Below are 19,562 nucleotides of genomic sequence, written 5' to 3'. Positions count from 1 at the left end.
TGATCCCAGTGTCCTCCCGGTGCGCCTGCTCCTTGAGATACTGTGTACGAATACACGTTTCAGTTGTAACCGTTTATTTAAAGAAGGTTTAGGGACCAAATAACACTTCAAATCCATGCTTTCACCACTATTGCTGCTTAAGATGAATCTAGGTTTGAAAAGTGAGAAAATTTACAAGAAAATACAGTATTAAGTAAATAATAGTACAGGTAGTATGAGGATTGAGCAGAAATCATTCAGGTGGGATATGACATGAGGGAAACAGCAATCTCATGGGGTTGATGAAGAGGAGAGAGGAGACAGTGAGTGAGGGAGAAAATGAAGAAAGGGAAATGAGGGCCTGGGGTGGGGGAGGGGGAGCAGAGAGTGTAAGGAATACAAGTAGAAAGCAGGAGAGGGCAGGATGAACCCGGGACGGTGACAAGGAGGAGAGTGTGGAGCAAGTGGAGGTGGAGTAGAAAGAGAACAGGGGAAGGGAAGGAGAGAAAGGAGCACTGCCATGGCTCCGAGCTCCCAGCCAGAGCCCCCAGCCAGACCTTTCCTTGCAACCAGAATGTATACAGCTGGTGGCAAGCAGAGGAAACACACCTGCCCCTCCGGGGGAAGTCTCAAGTAGATGAGGCACTCATCTCCACCCTCCACTCACCCTTTCCTTCAGAGCCCTGAGCCAGGAAACACAACATCCCTCCCTCCCGCCCAAGGGTACTGTCATTTATTCATTCAGCTGTTGTTTATTGAGTGGGAGGCACCTGTGACCATAAAGATGAGTAAGACACATTCCCTGGCCTCAAGAAGCTTATATTCTAGCATAGCTACTGTTCATAAAGCATCTGCAATCTTCCCAGCAGTATCTAGAGACAGCATTATTATGCCGTTCTACAGAAGAGGAAATAGGCTCACACCAGGAGGGTGAGTTGCTTACACTGAAACAGCTAGCAGGTGCCAGACTTAGGTGAAGCTAGATCTGACTCCCAGGCCATTGCTCTTTCTTCTACATCAGGCTGCCACCCTGGTGAGCACAGCCCCTACCCTGACACATCCAGGCATCACTTCGACATGCACACAAATGCTCACACAGATACTCGGAGCCCCCAAGACGGTGGTTCTTAAACTATCTGTAGTGAAGGACCAGCTTGGGTTTTTACCCAACACGCTGTGGGCTGCTACTTTTGTAAAACACCATACAACTGAATTGCTAGAAAAACAATCACATGCTTAGTTGTCCTGAAAATGTCAAAATGCTATAAAAGATTCTAAATACTTACCTTCTATTTCTGTACTTAGCTCCTCCTGGACAGTAAGAAACAGTTCAGGGAGCAGCCTGGATTCTCAGACCACACTGCAGGCACATTAGCCTTAGGACACAGCACCCATGCGACAGCCACACCCACACACAAAGATTCAAGCCTGAGAAGGAAATGCTGGCAAGCAGGATTCTTGTGTCCACCATTGACAAGGAAGAGGGGGTGTGGTGGAAATCTCACCTCTGTGTCCCAGTTTCACCCTCTCTCCAGATTCTGGGGTGCGTATAGATAACAGGATACAGGCAAGGAGGAAGGGCCTTCTTGGCTGGCCTGGGGACCTCAGGGTAAGGTCCAGTGGGAGTGAGGCGGGAAGAGGGAAGACACACCTCCCCACCTGCTCTGGAATTCACTTTGCTTGGCCGGAGCCCACCTTCCCGCTTCCACTGCTCACTCTCTTCACTCCCATGTGGGGAGATTCAGGAGAGTGAGGCTCTGGTGAGAGGCGCTTCCAATGGGGAGCCCCTCTGCAGCAGAAGGAATCCTGCCATTTCCTGGAAAGTCTTTACAAAGACCTCCAGGCACTTTTATGGGTTCCATTGGCTGGAAGAAAGGGAGCAAAGAAGTCGCGGATAGCCTTGGCCCACTCTCCCCTCCTCCTGCCGCCCCACCTCCAGAAACCCGGACAAGGGCATCCAGTTCCTGATCTCGCGCGGCTTCATCCCTGACACCCCCATCGGAGTGGCCCACTTCCTGCTCCAGCGTAAGGGCCTCAGCCGGCAGATGATCGGAGAGTTCCTGGGCAACAGCAAGAAGCAGTTCAACCGCGACGTGCTGGAGTGAGTGCCCTCCCCCCCCCCACTGGCTCCCTCCCTCCCTCCTTCCCCGCACACCTGCCCAGGGGCTCCTCAGGGTCCCGGGACCTCAGCAGAAGCAGCAGCCAGGGCAGGGCTCGAGGCCCCTGACGTATTGGCCATTTCCCAGAAACCCTTGCTCGAGCGCCAGCAGCTTCCTGATTGGCCCAGAGCCAGGCCCACGTGGCCTTTAGCCAATCACCGCGTCTTGACCGGCCTCTGTTTCTTCTCCAAAGTCACTCGTTCGAGGAGCGCGCTCTGCGCCGGGCTCCTTTGGAGCCACCAGAGGTGCAGAAATGGTCGAAGGAGACAGAAAGGCCTCCCTCTGCCACTCTCCGGGCAAGGGAACGAGCCTGGAAAAAGGGGGCTGTGTCCGGCTAGGGCCGTCTCGGCCCTCAGCCCACCCTCCCTCTGCCACCAGTCCGTCCCCCTGCAGGTCTGCCTGCTCCCCACACAAGCTTCTTTACATATGGTAGAAGCAAATGTGAGGCCGAAAAAAGGTTAGGCTGACAGGTGTTAAAGCAAGAAAATATTATGATTCCATAAAGATAGATTGACCGCCAAAATCACAACAATCAGAGAAGAATGTTTTAAAGTCCGATAGATAGGAGTGGAGGATGAGGGGGCTGCATTTGCTGGTGCTGGACTTTGTCAGGGTGGACTGGAGAGAGCCCCTTCCTACTGGTGGGGCAGGGGGCGGCTCTCCTCCGGGCTGACAGCAGGGCCTTGGAGCCGCTCCTCCCCTGGCCAAGAGGCCGTGGGGCCCTGGCAGTCTGCTCCAGGCCCCTGCCACTCCCCTGTTGCTCGTCTCTTCCACGAGGCCCCCTGAGCTCACTTCCTTCTGGGAAGTCACCATTCTGTAGGGAGCAGCCCCTACTTCTCTCCCCGCTTTCTCCTTGGGGACAGTTAGCAGAAGTGTTTTCCCAGGGGTCCTGGGAGAACCTCTCCCTTTTGTACTTGTCCCTGGAGCAGCAAGGGCCTGCTACAGAGAGCCAGGGAGCTCCTGACCAAGGGTTTGGAAGCGTGGGAGTCACCAGGCCTGACTGGAAAGGTCGTCAGCGTCCCTGGAGTGGGAGCTCAGAGGTCTGGTTTCTGTTTATGGAGCAGTCTTGGTGCTGTGCTAACCCTGCTCTCTGGGCCTGTCTGCTTGCCTGTAGAGTGGGGACTGGATTATGAGGGGTGGACCAGTTGCCCTCTGGAATGCCTGTCACCTTCCTAAATTCACTGATAGGGTAGCTGTCTAATGAATACAGTCGGAAGAACGGGGGCTTGGACCCTTCTGAGGGCTTTGAGATCCCTGGATGGCCCTTGGTCGGCAGAACCCAGTTCCTGCCTCTGACTCTCGGTGGCTTTGGGTGGTCTGCTCTCCCGCCTGGAGCTAGCGGTTGAGATGCTCCGAGTGCCTCTCAGACGGGGGTAAACTGATACATGCACAGTTTCCTTTTCGTCTCCTTTGCCCTCCCTCTCCTCTCCCTCTCCCCTGAGCGCCTCTCTGTTTACCAGCCCCCTGCCATGTGGGGTGCCCTGAGGGGACGCCCTGAGGAGATGAGAGGAAGGGGAGAAAGAGCAGGTTTCCCTCTGCATCTGGCTCAACCCTCTGGCATTTCCCTTTACCGTTGTCCCTTCGCATTCTGGGAGGGTGAGTGGAGGTTGTGCCCTCCCACTCCATTCTTCCCAGCTGCCCCCCACCCTGGGTGACACTGCTCTGTCTCTCTGCTCTGGGGCAGGGATGACCACTTCACTCATAGGCCCTGACTGTCTGTTGTCTGTTCTCTTCTGCCTTCCACGGTCCCCGTGTGGCCTGGCCTGGAGTTCTAACCTGCCAGGCCACGTTGACCTGGAGTGCTGGGAACTCGTGGTTTCCCCAGCCCAGGCTGTGCTGAGCGGCACAGTGGAAGCTAATTGCCCTCCACCCTGGGAGACTGAGTGCGGGCTGGAGATTGAGACCAGCCTGTGCTGGGGAGGGGAGTGGGCTGGCCGCTGAGGCCCGGGTCAGCTTGGGAGGAGGAGGCAGTGTAGTGGGGTAGGAAAACGGCTGGACCTGAGCGAGAGGGCCCAGCTCTGAACCCTGGCTCTCCTCCCAACATGCCATGTTGCTTTGACAAGTCGCTTCTCCTCCAGGCCTGGGTTGGCTCATCCATAAAGCAAGAGGCTTGGACTGTGTGATCTCAAAGGTCCCTCCAACTCCTGTGAATCTGCCACCTTTCCCATTCCTTAGTACATTTGTAGCACACTGGCATCATGCAGAATCCTTTGCCCTAAACGTCAATGCCATGCGTTGTCATCCTGCCAGAGCAGCCCACAGGCTCCAGGGCAGGGCTGGGGGACCAGAGTTCATGGGGGAACAAGATGACCCTTCATCATTCATTCAACAAACATTGAGTGTCTCCCATGTGTTAGGAATGGGGCTGAGCTGGGCATCCCATGTATGTATGTGGGATCAGGGTAGGGGGGCCTGCACAGGGAGGAATAGGGATGGCTCATGGCCTCAGGAAACTTATAGACCCAGGTGTCAAAGGGGAGAAATGACAGGAGGAGCAGGGAGAGATCAGAGGAGCCTGGAAAGGGAGGTGAGGGGCCAAGGAGGCTGCAGCTGGCGTTGAGGGTTTGGGGAGGGTCGGGTGCAGGGCTGACCCCGACTGAGCCCAGGTCCCTCGTGCTTCACTCTGCAGCCGGGCGGGCCCTGGGCTCTGAGGCCCTGGCACACTCAGCCCTGCAGGCTGACAGCTCCACAGGGAGGAGCGCTCCTCCCCAGGTCTGCGTCTGCTGACCGCCTGTTGTCCCCTGCACAGTGCCAGGAGAAGGGCGAGAAGCAGGGAGAGGCAGGCAGGGGCAGAGAGCCAGGTGCTGGGGTGCTGGCGCTTCCCGCCATTCAAGCAGCTATCCTGGAACCTTTCAGGAGCTGCTGCCTCTTCCTCACTCCCACCAGAGAAAACACACAATAACAAAGTCACCTAGTGCCATTTTGCCCAGGGCTTCCAGGCTTTATTGGGATTCTACACGGCTCCCCTGCCCCCGCCCGGTGACATTTAGCAAGTCGCATCCATTCTATACAAAGCTGTTTGCTGAATAAAAGGACATAAATCACCCATCCCCTTGGAGACTGAGACAGCCTAAGCCACAGCATGCTCAAGATGCAGTCAGACAGGAAGAGGAGAGGCTGAAAGGCTCTAGGAGGGGAAGGGGCAGGACCCCCAGCCCTCCCAACCCCGGCCTTGGGCCTGTGGGGGACAGGAAAGGAGGAGGGGCTGAGCAGAATCTGCCTCAGCTGCTGATCCATGTCTGAGCATCACCGGTGCGGTGACATTTGCCTCCAGAATCAGGTCCTCGGCACTCTTAGAAGCTGACCCCTCCATCCCTCTGTGTCCTACGTGCTTAGAAGACATGTTCCAACAGCAATGTACTCAGCCAGGCTTTATCGAATAGTGACAGAAGGCATTCTGAGCTCAAAGGGCCGTGTCCATGTCAGAGTTTACCTGGGAAGGATTTTGGTTTTTTATTTGGGAGAAACCAGCCTCAGTTTCCTCATTTGTCAAGTGAGGATAATAGTACCTATCTCATATGAATTAATTTTTTAAGTGCATATAAAGTGCTTAACTCAGTGTCTGATGCTTACTAAGTTCTTTAAAAATGGTAGCCATTTCTATTATTATCTTTCCCACTTGAAAGCACAAGGCATTACAAGCACCTGCCCCCTCCGCCACAACACCTCAGGTCTGGTCTGAGATGGAATCTACTCCTCAGACGACAAGAACTTGCTGGGGCTTGCTAGGGAAGGAAGGGGAGCTCCCTCGGGGACCATCTCGTCCTCCAGGAAGCCTTCTGTGGTGCTGGGGAGAAAAGGGCAGTGGCGGGCCGGCAGCGGGAGCCAGACGCAGCCAGGATTAAGATGCTTTAGGGCTGGAGGCTTCTCCCTCTCAGTTTTCACATGGCTGGGAAATTTGGCTCTGCTCTATTTCCTCTCTGAAATGTTCGCTTCAGCAGGTTTGAAGGCCAGCGGATGGGGGAATGTTCCATGCGGGCTCTGAGCAGCCTCTCTTCTGGCCTGGGTGATCTTTTCCGGTGTGAATCACATGCACGTGGAGGGCATGGATGTCTGTCATTTCCATGGAAATACACCAAGGGCAGCGTTTGGGTTGAGCTGCCAGAAGAAAGTTTCCTGGCTCTTCCTTCTCTCACCGTGTCTACTCCATTCTTTGTTAGATATTAGAGTTTGACATTTTAGTCAGATTTCATTATTTTATTTCCATGGAAATGTGTTGGCCAGAGTGTAACAGATTTGTTCTTCTTAGGGGACATTCAGAAATGAAGACAGATTGTCTGTCAAACTCAACAGGCTGGAAGGCTCTGGCCTTTCATTACTAGGAAGATATTATCTGAGAATGTCCTGCCCACTGTGCTGTGTGTAACTTCAGAATAGTTGCCTTATTCCTGAGGAATTCCACAAGGAAGGGCAGAGCAGGCCTCATGGGTCTGGAGGAGGGTGGAAGGAGGCCTGGGGCAGGCAGGGATGGAAGACTTTGGGGTTATTCCCCCTGCTCTGCAAACTTGACACTGCCACCACCCAGAGGAATAGAAGGAGGGGGTCTCTTCTAAAAGTGATATCTTTGGGTTTTATGGCCTTGACCCCTCACTCTCCAGTTCCCTTCCCCCCATCTCCACCACTGCTGCCCCTCCTCCCCCACATTGATGGACAAGAGATTCTTCTTAATAGTAAAGAGACATTAGTGTTTAAGACCCACTTACTCCTGCATGTGGAGATCTTGGGACCCCACACGTGGGGTAAACAAATTCGGAGTGGAGCTCCCCTTGGCCTGGTCACATTAGCATATGTATTGGGCTTTTACACAAAAATGAACAGACCTTCCACCTGATCCCTTCCTGATTACTCAGGCCCTATCTCTCTCAATCCCTGTGTGATACTCAAGTATGGCTGAGACTGGGCAGTCTTTGAAGTGGGACTTCTTAGAGGGGCTTCCTGGGAGTTATGCTCTCCTGGGGTTTTTTAGGAAGGCCGTCTGTGAGTGAGCAGGCCGTGAACTGTAATAATGACAGCTCACATATAGCAAGCATTTACTGTGCGCCAGCAGGCACTGTTCCAAGAGCCTTACATGCAAAACCTCATTCCATGTGCACAGCAGCTCTGTAGGTGAGTGCTGTTAATCTGTACCAAATGAAGGAACTGAGGAACAGAGAGGGTAGGTGGCTTGCCCACAGTCACAGAGCTGATCAGTGGTTGAGGTCTGAAGCCAGGCAGAATGGTCCCTAACCTGAGCCCCTGCCCCTGCCCCATCCTGCCTCTGCACTCCACCCCAGGAGAAGTGGGGTCAGCATGCCTTCCTGGTGCTGTCAGAGCCCAGGTGTGAGTCGTGTGCTGAGGGACCCCTTGGATGGTCAGCTAGTCCAGCCCTCTCATTTCACCCGGGCAGAAACTGAAGCCCAGAGAGAAGATGTGACTGGTCCCCTGGCCAGTGGCTGAGAAATTGAACAGAACCAGCTACTATTTCGTCCCTTGACTCACCTTTATTTGCTGTGCTCTCACCCTCTCATCAGAGAAGAAAGCAGAGCTGAGAAACTGATTCATAAATCTCAAGGGAGCTGAGCCAGATTCCGTTTCCTCTGTCTGATATGCGTATATTTTAAAGGGTCACTGGAGACAAACATCTAACAATGTAATTTCAGGCAGAGTTCATTGGCAATGAGGAAGGGGTCTTACTACCTATGCCAGAGGGAACTCCGAATCCACTTACTCATCTGGCATGTCTGCTCAGCCTTGGCCATCATTTACTAAGCTCTGTCATATACTAGGAACCTTACATACATTGTCTCTTGAAACTCATAACCACCTGCCCATTAGATGTTATAGGTGTTAGCTCCATTCTATAGATGGGGAAAGTGAGGCACAGAGAGACTAAGTGACTTGACTGAACAGCTAAATGTTGGAAACAAGATTCAAACCCAGGGGTATCTGATGTCAAAGGCCTGGCTTCTTCCCATTCTGCCCACTGTTACTGGCACAGAGTGGTGGTCCTCAAAGTGTAGTCCCCGGAACAGCAGCAGCAACGGCACCTAGAAACTTGTTAGCAATGTCAGCTCTCAGACTCCACCCAAGACCACTGAATCCGAAACTCTGGGGCGGGCTCAGCGATGTGTGTGTTAATGAGCCTGCCAGGCAATTCTGATGCTCGCTCAAGTTCGAGAACCACTGGCTAACAGGGATGCTGCCAGGCCCAGCAGAAGGAAAATCACCTCAGGCATCCGCACTGACTTCTCATTTGCTTAGGTAGTTTAAACGAGGTTCTTTTGGTTCCTGAGTCCTCAAGGTGTGGCTGGCAGCCATCCCTTCTGAGGCCCCCTCAAACGAGATTTTCTTTTGTCCCCTTATCGTCACCAGGAGCACTGGCAGGTCCTCCTGCATCAGCTTCCTCTTGCTCTGTTTTCTTAGCCACATTGCACATTTCCAAAAAGCCATGACCTTTGTTGGGCATGTTATAAGTTCTGACTAATAAAAATAACTCTCTGACGGATGGCGGTATTTTTAATTCAATTGTATGAGCCAAGAACTGCAGAAATAAAACCAGGGTTCCTACATCCCGTGACGGTGGGCGGTTTCATTTTCCATCCTAATCCCGAAACCTGGGCTCAGTCTCCTCCTGGAGCCGGAGTCCCGGGTCTGCAGCTCACGCACCTCTGCTCAGCCTGGGCCTGCGCTTGGCCTTCCTGCTGTCTCTCCCAGCCAGTTAAAGATCTCTGCTACTGTCGTTACTTATTTCCAGCTCCCAACCAAGTCCTTTGTCTGCCAGACAGTGTTTTGCTATCATTAAAAAAAGGTTGAGATGATGGAAATTCATTTTGATCACAGTCAAGTCCAACGCTTCATTTCCCCGCAATGCAAACTGATTCCATACACAGATAAGTGTTAACAAGCAACTTTATGCGATATTGTCCCTGTTTATACAGGTGCAGGGAACATCTGTGCTTACACTTACCCAGCCCTGTGAAGTACACGCCCCAGCCCCCACAGAAACACACAGGAAAGAGGGGGCGTCGAGCAGAAGCTCCCACTCGTGATTGCTTGCCCATCAGCGGCGCTTGAGCAGGTCCAGGCAGGTTCAGCTGGAAGCAGGCTAATCGGCGTGGGTTTGCCCGGTTCTCATCTCTCACACGCCTGCATACACAGCCAAAGGAGGAGGGAAGCCTGTGCATGCCACACTGCCTGCTGTCCAGGTGTAGAATCCATGGGCTTGTTTCCCTGACGGCTGTGTCCAGGTCTCGGGCTCAGCTCCTCATTATCTTGGCAAAGCAGGCCCAGCAATCCTGGCCCACCGTGCAGAGTCTCCAGAGGGACAGGGCTTCACTGGGCTCCTTCCCCAGCTGAGCAGGGGCTCCAGGCCCCGTCATTCACTCAGCTGGTCTGTGACTCACTCATTCATCCTACGAATGTTTCTTGAATTCATATATAGGTCAGGGATGCAGAGATTAAAAGAACCGCCTCTGTCCTGAAGGAGCGCGTGGCTTGGGGGAGATAGTCAGGGAAATGTCATGACCCAGGAGACAAATGCAGTGGTAGACAGAAGGCGTGTCCAGGGTGCAGCAGAGGCCGACGAAGACTCCTAGATAAACAGAGACCTGTAAGGTTGGGGTTGGGAGGCAGGAAGGAAGGACAGCATGTGCAAAAGGTAGAGGCTTGATGGTGAGGGTGCGGGAGTGGAGCCAGCATGCCGGAGGGGCAGGAGAAGCTGGGGAGCTAGCAAGGCCCTGTCTGCTTTGCTGAGGACCTCGGGTTCCCTACTAGGGCTGTGGGAAGAAGCCCTTGAAAAAATGTAAGCAGAGGAGTGAGTGGCAGAACCAAATGGGTGCCCTGGAAGCATTGTTCTGGAAGATGGCTTGGAGGCAGGGAGGCTGGTTAAGAGGCTATTGCAGTCACGTGGTGGCAAGAATTGATGCAGCCCTAAACCTCAGCAGTGGCTGCGGGGAGGGTAGCAGTGGGTGGAGCCCAGAGGCATGGAGAGGCAACAGGGCCTGGTGATGGGTGGGAGGAGAACAGAGGTGGCCAGATCGCGGTGGACAGCCTCCTGAGCTGCTGAGAACTCAGAACACTCAGTCTCTGCATATGAGTATGTTTGTGCTTCAGACCCACTGGAGTAATCTGTGCAAATTATACCAGATAAACAGGCCTATGTTTTCAGTTTGGGGGAGGAGGGAGATGCTGGGTTTGGGGACAATTCATCTGAAGAATTCCTCAAACCAGACATTGTCAGATATTTACTGTGAACAAGTTAAAACTTAACTACTAGGTAAAACATAAAATATATGCAACCTGACTTCCCTGCAAGAGATGTGAGCACAACCTGTGGTCATGTGAATACTGCCAGGGTCTGACGCCCGGACCAGAACGCCCAGAGGATCTCAACAGGCAGAGCTCAGAAGCGGCTGGGCAAGATCCAGTCCCACGCGTAGAGCTGACCATTTCCAGGGGCCCTCTCCCCTCAGCAGCACCGTTACTCACTCACTTATGCAGTCTTTTATAGACAATATAGGTCAACCAAAAGGAAAATTTACTGGTTAGTACTAATAATAAAATAACAAAGGTGAACTCATCGCAAGAGATGAACACTTAAGAGTTGTCAGCATGCAGGCGGCATTTAGAGCCGTTGGAATGGGCGTGGCCACCTAGAGAGAGGTTGTTAAGAGGGATAAGAGGGCCTAGCAGCCAGCCCTAAGTTAGAGGTCAGGTGGAGGAGGAGGCCTGAGCTGGAGGAGAGGCACCTCCAGAGAGGAAAGAGTCAACCTAGGGGAGGGTGGTGTGGTGGATGCAAGAGAGGGAGTTTCGAGAAGGGGGTGATTAACCATGTCAAGGCTGCCAAGAGGCTGGCAAGGTGAGGACAGAAGTTGGTGCCGTTGGACTTGGCAACATGGCAGCCAGGGGTGGCCATGATGAGAGAAGTTTTAATGGAATCCTGGAGGTAGATGCTTGGCTGGAGCGGGTTGAAAAGCGAATGGGATCGAGGAAGTGGAGACACCATGCTAGGGGTGCCTTCAGAAGTTTGGCTCCGAGGGGGAGTAGAGAAAAGGGATAGTAGTGACCAGAGAGCAAAGAAGGGTCAAGGCAGGATTTTAACTTATAAAATAGAAAAGGGAGAATTTAGGTGCCAATGCGAATGATTTAGTAGAGGGAAAACTTGATAGTATGTGAAAAGACATCTCAAACTTAATGTGTCTGAAACTGAAGTCTCGATCTCTGCTCCAGCATCTGTGTCCACCCCGTCATGGTCTCCTCTTAAAAAATAATACCACCAGGCCCCCAGTGCTCATGCCAGAGCTCTGAGACTCATCATTGGCCCCTTGTTTCCTCGCTTCCCACATGCCATCCATCACCTAGGCCCATCCCTTCTTCTGTAAGATGTATCTCAGATCGTCCATTTGATTTGTTTCCACTGCTTCCATCTTAGCCCAAGCCCCGTCATCTCTAACTTGGCCCTCTGCAGTAGCATCCCACCTAGGCTCCCTGCTTCATTCTTGTTCCCTGCCTCCCTTTTCCATTCATTCTCTGCCCAACAGCCAGGGACATCTTCTTAAAACAAACTGGATAGTATCAGTCCTCTGATCATACCCTCCTTTTGTCCCCCACAGAATCTTTCCTGTGACCCACAGAGCTCTGACTGATCAAGCTCCTGCCCACCTCCCTAGGCCCATAGCCAGCCATTCTCCGTTCTCCCAGTTATTCTCTGTGTTACAGCCTTGTCCACCCTTTCTTGAAAGCTTTTTCCGACCACAGGGTCTTGGCATATGCTTCCCACCTCTGCCTGAAAGCTCTCCCCGACTCTCCCCTTCCCTTGGTCAGCTCCTACTCATCTTTCAGGTCTCAGCTCAGATGTCGTGTCCCCACAGACGCCTTTCCGAATGCGCCAACATAAAGTACATCTCCTTTGTCCTCTCAGGGAACTCCGTCCTTCATCTACATAGGACTCATCATAATTACGATGAAATAACTATTTCTGACTCTGTGTTTGGTGTTCGTGTCTCTCCCAAGAACAGGGTCTGTGTTTGTGTTGTTTGCCACTTATACCAGGTCCCTAGCACAGCACAGTGCACACAGGAGGCACTCAATGCATGTTTGTAGGAAGGAAGGGAAACGAGAAAGAAAGCATCAGAGAAGGGGAGGTGGGAGGTCAGGGGTCTGGTCCCTGCTGTGGGCTGTGTGCCCAGGCCAGCTCTGAAGCTGCAGGTGGCCGCACAGCCTTGTGCTGACTGCTGACAGTGAGGTGGCTCCTCACACCGGACTCCATGACTGTGTCCATTTGTCCCCCCAGCCCCTCACAGGCTCCCATGAGGCATCTGGGTGAGCCAGCAGCCCCCAGGGAGAGACACATTAGCACCGGCCACCGAGCGGGGAGGGCAGCTTGCCTGGCCCAGGAGAGGCCCGGAAGGATGCGATGTGTGCAGTCCCCCTGCAGGGCCAGCTCTTGTGTGAGCTTCAGCTTTCTCATAGGAAATAAAAAATAACAGGATAATGGTTAATATCGCACAGGATTGAGAAGATTAGGTCATTGGGCACTTAGTGAAGCGCGAAGAACAGTACTCAGTAAATGCGAGTGCAGAGGGAGCTTCTCCCGCTGCTGTTAGGACCCCCTGTGAAGTGGGGAGGGCCCAACCATGGGAAGAGGCCTCACAAAACCGGGAAGCCGAAAGCCTGCTCTCTTCCTAGTCGTGGGAGCATGGGGCAAGCCCCTTTGTGGTCTCAGTTTTGCCTTCTGTAAAGTGGGGAGGTTATACACTGGAAAAGACCGTCCCCAGAAACATGTGATGTTTTCACCTGAAAGATGATGAAAGAGGAGAGGTGGCTGTTGGCTATCCCGGGTAGAGGCAGCAGGATAGGTTTGGAAAACTCTCGACAATCTGCTCCCCACAAGGATTCCAGGGTGGCAAAGAAGGATGGGGAGGGGGAGATTGTAAGTGCTAGTAGATACTGCAAAATAAGAGAAGCAATGACAAAGGGTGAGAGAAGAGGAGAGAGATAGAAGAGGTCAAAGTGCAGACTGATGCTTATACTTAGGGAGTGAAAAAGAATCATGCAGTGGGGAGGGGGCAGGGAATGTGGGTGATGCTAGGGCGACGGAGCCCCCGAGGTGAGGGTCCCTGGAGTAGGCTTATGGGTAGAGAGCGCAGCCTCAGCCCAGGCACCTGCCCCAGAGGCACAGGCCCCACCAGGGCTGCACGTGGTGGTTCTCTGGGAGGAGTGGGGAGGAGCAGTCCGTCATCAGGAGCTGTATTCCAAAGCCAGCCAGAAGTGACTATGGTCTCCTGCCGGCTGGGAGCATCTGCAGCCCCTTCAGGGCTGGCTGTGGCCCTCTCTGCTTCTGAGTTCCTGTCCGAGAATGTCAGAGGCTTGGGAGTCCCGAGAGGTCGCCTGGCCCAGCCCCCATCTCCGCAGAGTGATTTGTCTCCTGGGGAGTAATAGCGCCTTTCCACCGCTCAACACAGCTTCTTCCCTTCCAGCTCGGCGTTTTGCAGAAGAGGTTGAGATTTTTTCCCTAGGATCTGAGAACCCCAGGACATTACCTGCCCATCAAACACTGATGCCCTATGGTGGAAATTGCAGGGAGGAAGGCAGGAAATATGTGTATGTGTCACGGGGACGGCATCTCCGTCCCTCCCTCCCTCCCTGACCACCTCCACCATGAAAGCAGCCCCTGAGAGCCAGGCAGGGACAGATGTGCCCCAATAACTGCTGCCCTGGTGGCTTAGGAGTTGCTGGACTCATGTTTTAAAAGTCTCCATGTGAGCCGATCCCCTCCTATTCCTGCACTCAGCTCAGCCACTGGTTTTCAACCTTTAAGACTCTCCTGGAGAGCTTGTGAAGAATGATGATTCCCAGGCCTTGCCTGCACTTGTCCCAGTTGGTAGATCTGGGGTGAGGATCAGGGATCTACATTTTGATAAGCTGCCTCAAAACTCTTTCGTGGGGTCCTCAAAGATGAGGGATGTGGAGACTTGAGCCACAGGCTCAGTTCCTCCCTGAAGTCCTCCCGCTCCTGTGGCCATCATTGATTTAGTCAGCGCTCCCCATTCTGTGAGCTGGCGTTTCCACCTGACTGCATCTCCTGTCCCGGTCCTTGACTCAGGCTCCCGGCTCATTACTGGAGCTTTTAGCTGCAGCCAGGGGCAAGTAAGCGGGCTGTGTGTCACCTGCGTGAAGGGCTGGAAACTAGGCCATCGTGCTCGGCTGAGCAAATCCTACCCTGCGCCTGCCACTCCACCGCCTCCTGCTGCTGCCTCCTGGCACCCACTCTCCTCATCGTGGGGTGCGCCTGGTCCAGAGCTCTGGGGCAGAGGGTCCATGCACCAAGGCTCTGGGAGGGACACTGGGTGCCAGGACCTCAGGGTTCAGGGGCCCGCAGGAAGATGGCAGGGGCCAGGTGGGAGGCAGGTAGATGAACCAATAGGGGCGCATCCTGGGGACAGTGGATGCCAGACCAGGGATCACAGGCCATTCTGGGGTTCACTAGGAAACAAGGCCCCTGGGTCAAGGTTGGCCAGGCTGGGGCCCATTGCTCTCCCCCTTGGCCTTACAAAATAGGGGGTCGGTCCCTAGGGTGAGAGTGTGCGGTGTGGCTGCCTCTGTGCTCCGTGCCTGGGTCCTCCCGTCCAGTCTGTGGGCTTTCTCCCCCTCATCTCCTTCTGTCTTTTCCCGTCCCCCATGCCGTCTCTCTCTCTCTCTCTTTCTCCCTTGTCTCTGTTTTTCTCTTGTTCTCTATCTCTCTCTCCTCCTTTTCGTTGCTCTGTCTTTCTTCCTTTCTTTGCCTCCTTGTCTCTTTCTCTCCCTCTGTCTCTCTCTCTCCTTGGTCTCTCTGTCTGTCTCACTTGGCTCTCTGTATCCTCTGTGTCTCTCACTGTCTCCGTGTCTGTCTCCTCCTCCCTCTCCTCATCTCCCTGGCTTGAGCTCCCAGGTCCCTTGCTGCTTAGCGCTGGTTCGCCTCCTCCGGACAGCATCCCTCTGTAGCTCAATCATGCTCGATTTGTAGCTCCTGACTGGGCTGGGCTGGGAGATACACAGATGTGGGTCCCATGATGCTGCCATCAGAGTTCATGTTCCAGCTGGGGAGAGCTCAGAGTGGAGGTGACAAGAGCTGCCAAGAAATCAGGCTGGATCGGGAGACCTCTACCACCCAGCTGTCCATCTCAGATGCCCAGATACTGACGTGCCAGTTCTCATACTTGGGCTAAATTCTTGCCTGCACCTCCCGGCCCCACCCCCTCACCACTCACTATCCAGGCAGACGAGCCTGAGAGAAGGCTGGACCAAGGATGGGCTCCCAGCCTGGAGATGGCCATCACCCTGCCCTTGGTGGGGGTGGGGGGAGAACCCTTCCAGCCCTTCCCTCTCTAGGAGAGCCCAGTGAAGCACCCCCCTTGGTCCCCCTGAAAGGAGTGAGGGAGGCAGAGCCCACGGACTCCCCGGCCCCGGGCACTACCACGTGGGCACCTCCCCTTGCTTTCTCCTAAAGTTGACAGCAGAGCCAGGTTTGAGTCAGGATCTCTGAGACTGCTAGGCAGCGGGCCTGGCAGAGGAGCCAGGATCAAGGAGGAAGTGGGTCCTGCTCAGAGCTCATCCCTCCCCTCGTGCAGTCACTTGGCAAATGTCTCCTGCACCCCTCGGCGTGCTGGGCCGCACTCTGGCCTCACATCTGTGAGCACAGGGCACCCTCCGTGGCGGGGGAGACAGGCAGTGAACAGGCCATTGAGGCCCAGGGTTGTGCCCCTGTTGGGGAGAGAGGGGCTGCTCACCCTCAGCAGGCAGTGTGAGGCTGGGTATAGAACGGCACGAGAGAGGAGATGAGCACAGACCGTGGGTGCAGAAAGCCGAGGAATCAGCCGAGAGCTGTGTTGGCATGTGTGAGCCGCGTCTAAGGGCCCTTGTGATCAGCTTCCACAATTCTCGGGGGACGTCAGGTCTGCTGCTTTGCTGGGCCTAGATTCCTGCCTCACTGCTCATGGCCCTGGGGACAGGGCACCCCAGAGGAGGGTAAGAAAGGATGAGGTGGGGACTGGGAGAGTCCTGGCCCCAGACCCTTTGGAAGGGAGGGGCCCCCCAGAAGCAGGCCAAGCCAGAGCAATGAGACTGCCTAGTGGAGGTGACAGGCACGTATCTCCCACCTCCTCCTGCCCCCACACACGGAAGGGGGACATTCAGAGGCAAATTCTCCAGTGCTGAAGGTGGCATTTCAGAGGTGGAAGGGCCCTTGGGGAGCAGGACTCTGACCTTCTCCCTTCTCAGAAGAAGAAACTGGGGCTCCAAGAGGCGAGTATCTGACTCAACATCACACAAAATTCAGTGGTCAGCCTAGGCCAGAATCTGACTGTCTGTCACACTGTCCCATCCTGTGTTCAGCCAGTTTGTCACTGACTCTTCAGAGGCCACAGCCTTCCCACCACAACCTCCCCTGAGAGCTGGGGGCTCCCGGGTCAGGACCAGCTTGCTCCTTTCCCAGCTGGCCTGAGGCAGAATGGGCGGGGGGGGGGGGGGGGGGGATGTGCTGCGGGAGGAGACTGCAGCCCCGGGAACCCGCTGGACCAGGGCTGGGAAACAGGGAGACACACCGGCTCCTAACGGGTCTTCGAAAGAATACTGAATGAAATTTATTCTTTAAACCTTTGACTCTGAGACGCTCTGAGGTTGAAAGGAAAGGACTTGAGATTTGGAGAAGGATGGTCTCATCCAGCCTGCTCCCAGCTCTGTGATCTCAGCCCACGAGCTAAGCTCCCTGGGCCTCTTAGCGTGAAATGGAGGCCACAGTCGGCCGTCTGCCTCGCAGGCTGTTGGGTCAGGCTGAGAAAGCCATGGCCCTGGGTTCTGAGAGGGAGACCTGGGAAGCCCGCGCCTGCCCCCTCCTGGTTGGTCACAGACCACAATCCCTGCCCACCCCCCAAGTGGGGTGTTCCAGCTGGCGGGTGGGCCACACCTTACTCCTCAGCTCGAGTGGGTGGAGGGAGGTTTGGGGAGCCGACCGCTCCTCACAGCCCCTCCTTCCCGCCTGCCCTCAGCTGCGTGGTGGACGAGATGGACTTCTCCGGTATGGAGCTGGACGAGGCCCTGCGCAAGTTCCAGGCACATATCCGTGTGCAGGGGGAAGCCCAGAAGGTGGAGCGGCTCATAGAGGCCTTCAGGTGGGACCCCCTTCCCCAGCCCCACTGCCCTCACACCCCTCAAAACACATGCCTGGGGTACGGGGGAGGGGCGTGGGGAAGCACAGCTACTGAGAGCCTGGGGGACAGGAGATGGTGGGGGCCAGTCAGAGGCTGGGGAGGAGCCCTCCTGGTGAGGCAGGAGGAGTGGGCTGGATGGAAAGGAGGGAAGGAAGAAAAGGAACAGAACCCCTCAAGCTCTGAGCTAGAGCAGCCGCGGGCCCTCCAGGTGGACACACACACACCTCACTCATCGCCATCGGCAGGCCTCTGTGCAAGGCTGGAACCTGGCGGATCCGGGGGCGTGTGACACCTGCCCCTCCCCTCAGTGGGGAAGAGGAACAGGTCATGGGGCGGATGATCAACAGGGTGAGGGGGAAACTTAAGCCCTCAGAGAATCGGATATCTCCCCTGATAGCCCCCCATAGCTGGAGCTCCGGGAGGGTGGCGAGGGGCTTCAGCATCCTGCTCTGTGTCCCCCCACAGCCAGCGCTACTGCATGTGCAACCCCGAGGTGGTGCAGCAGTTCCACAACCCTGACACCATCTTCATCCTCGCCTTTGCCGTCATCCTCCTCAACACCGACATGTACAGCCCCAACATTAAGCCGGACCGGAAGATGATGCTGGAGGACTTCATCCGAAATCTGCGAGGTGAGGGCTGGGGACAAGAAGGGCGAGGCCACTGCTCAGGCCCAGTCTGTCCGGGGTCCATTCTCTGAGTCTGAGCCCCGATTGGAGACTGTCACCCCAGTGGCCAAGGGCACTGGACACTGCCCTCTGGGCCTGGTCACACATAGCAGCCTGGGAAAATTGCTTGCATGCCAGGCATCTGGGGAGTTTGCAGGAGCCACTGCCACTGCCCTACACCAAGCGTCGTGGGCCCTTGGTCAATGCTTGTTACCCGCCATGGAATGTCCTCCATTGGTTGACTTCTAGGCCCTGGCACCATAGCTGGTGCCTGGGTGTACCAGCCCTTCTGTCTTCATGACTTCTGCGGGAAGAGCCAGGAACAGGGCTTTGAGGTCCTGGGTCCCTATAACCTTGCAGGTAACTTTATGGCATTTGCTAGCCAAGCCCTTTTCTAGTTGATATAGTGCACCTACTGGCACATATCAGAACAAAACTGGCACAGTATGGTATGTGCTCAATTGAGTTTTTTCTTTTTTAGCATTTAAAAAATGAAAGTTATACATGCACGTAATTTAATAACGTCAAATAATTCTACAAGGCTTACCACAAAATAATTAGTCCCTGCCCCGTCCCACTCTCCTTCCTCAGAGGCAACCACTTCCTTTTTTTTTTTTTTTTTTTTTTGCTGTTTATTGTGTTTCTTCCATATCTCTAAATAATATGCTTCTGCTTATTTTTCTATTCTGTTTGACTTTCTTAAAGATGTCCCTGAGCTTTATCTTTCAAGTCTCCTACTAAATTTTTAATTTCTGCTGTCATATTTTTCATTTTCAATAAGTTTTTTGTTATAGTATTTTATTCTTTTTTGTAAAGACAATATCTTCTTATATATCCCTGAAGATACTGATGATATGTTTTACTTGTTTGTTTCAGTTTCTCCCTGCTTGCTGCTGTTTATTCTGGGTCCCTTTTTCTGTTTTTCCCATACTTTTTCACATTAGAAACTTTCTATGTGTAGTTGATGAAACTTGGTTGTCCATTCATATTTAAGAGTGAGCCACTAAAAGGCTGGTGAAGAGTTCTGTGAGCAGGGCTGGGGGCTATTGACTGGTGGGCTTGCTCATAGTGTGGTTTAGTTGAGCTGTTTCACTGGGGGACCCTACTGCAGTATCTTTAGATATTTTCTCTTGTGCCGGTTGATTCCCCAGCAGAGACGTCCAATCTGTTGCCCAGAGCACATGAGTCTGGCTGCCAATGTTCTGAGATCTTTGCGGGAGATGGAGTTGAGGCAGTTTCCTAATACAGACATCAACTTCACCCCCCAGTATTCAACACAGGCTCCTGACCTTGGCTGGGCTTGGAGGCCCCCAGCCCAGAGTTCCTGGTTCATCCCTCCCAGAGGGTTAACCCTATGTCAGAAGACTGGGAGTGGAGGAAGGGACAGGGAAGTCTAACTGCTTCTTAACCGACTTGCACCCAATTTTCCTGTTTCCAGCCCTCCCTCACCTGCACTTTCAGGGGTTCCACCAATTCCAGAGCCCTCTGGTGGTTCTGTGGTGTGTTGAGTGGCTTCTAACCTCTCTGCTGGCTTTGGTTTCCACTTTCTCAGGTTTACAAATCTGGCCACTCATTCATCCACTGTCCAGGCC

The 19,562-nt window shown here is 54.1% G+C and overlaps 1 protein-coding gene across 7 annotated transcripts in view; it reads left to right on the top strand.

Moving 5' to 3' along the window:
• The window catches only part of IQSEC3 (IQ motif and Sec7 domain ArfGEF 3), a 110,047-nt gene that overhangs the window by 66,516 nt on the left and 23,969 nt on the right, over positions 1-19,562 (top strand). For all 7 annotated transcript variants that reach the window (XR_011439917.1, XR_011439916.1, XR_011439915.1 and 4 more), the window contains 3 exons: positions 1,919-2,080; positions 17,141-17,263; positions 17,768-17,934. Coding sequence is in view for 3 of the 7 variants with exons in the window: in XM_023642969.2 (XP_023498737.2) it covers positions 1,919-2,080; positions 17,141-17,263; positions 17,768-17,934 (452 nt within the window). In the remaining 4 variants the exon portion in view is untranslated. The remainder of the gene's footprint in view (positions 1-1,918; positions 2,081-17,140; positions 17,264-17,767; positions 17,935-19,562) is intronic.

This window comes from Equus caballus, chromosome 6 (genome assembly GCF_041296265.1).
Source record: "Equus caballus isolate H_3958 breed thoroughbred chromosome 6, TB-T2T, whole genome shotgun sequence".
In the NCBI taxonomy this organism is placed as follows: Eukaryota; Metazoa; Chordata; class Mammalia; order Perissodactyla; family Equidae; genus Equus; species Equus caballus.
The sequence above is the reverse complement of the archived record's forward strand: the minus strand, read 5'-3'. Positions and strand labels throughout refer to the sequence as shown.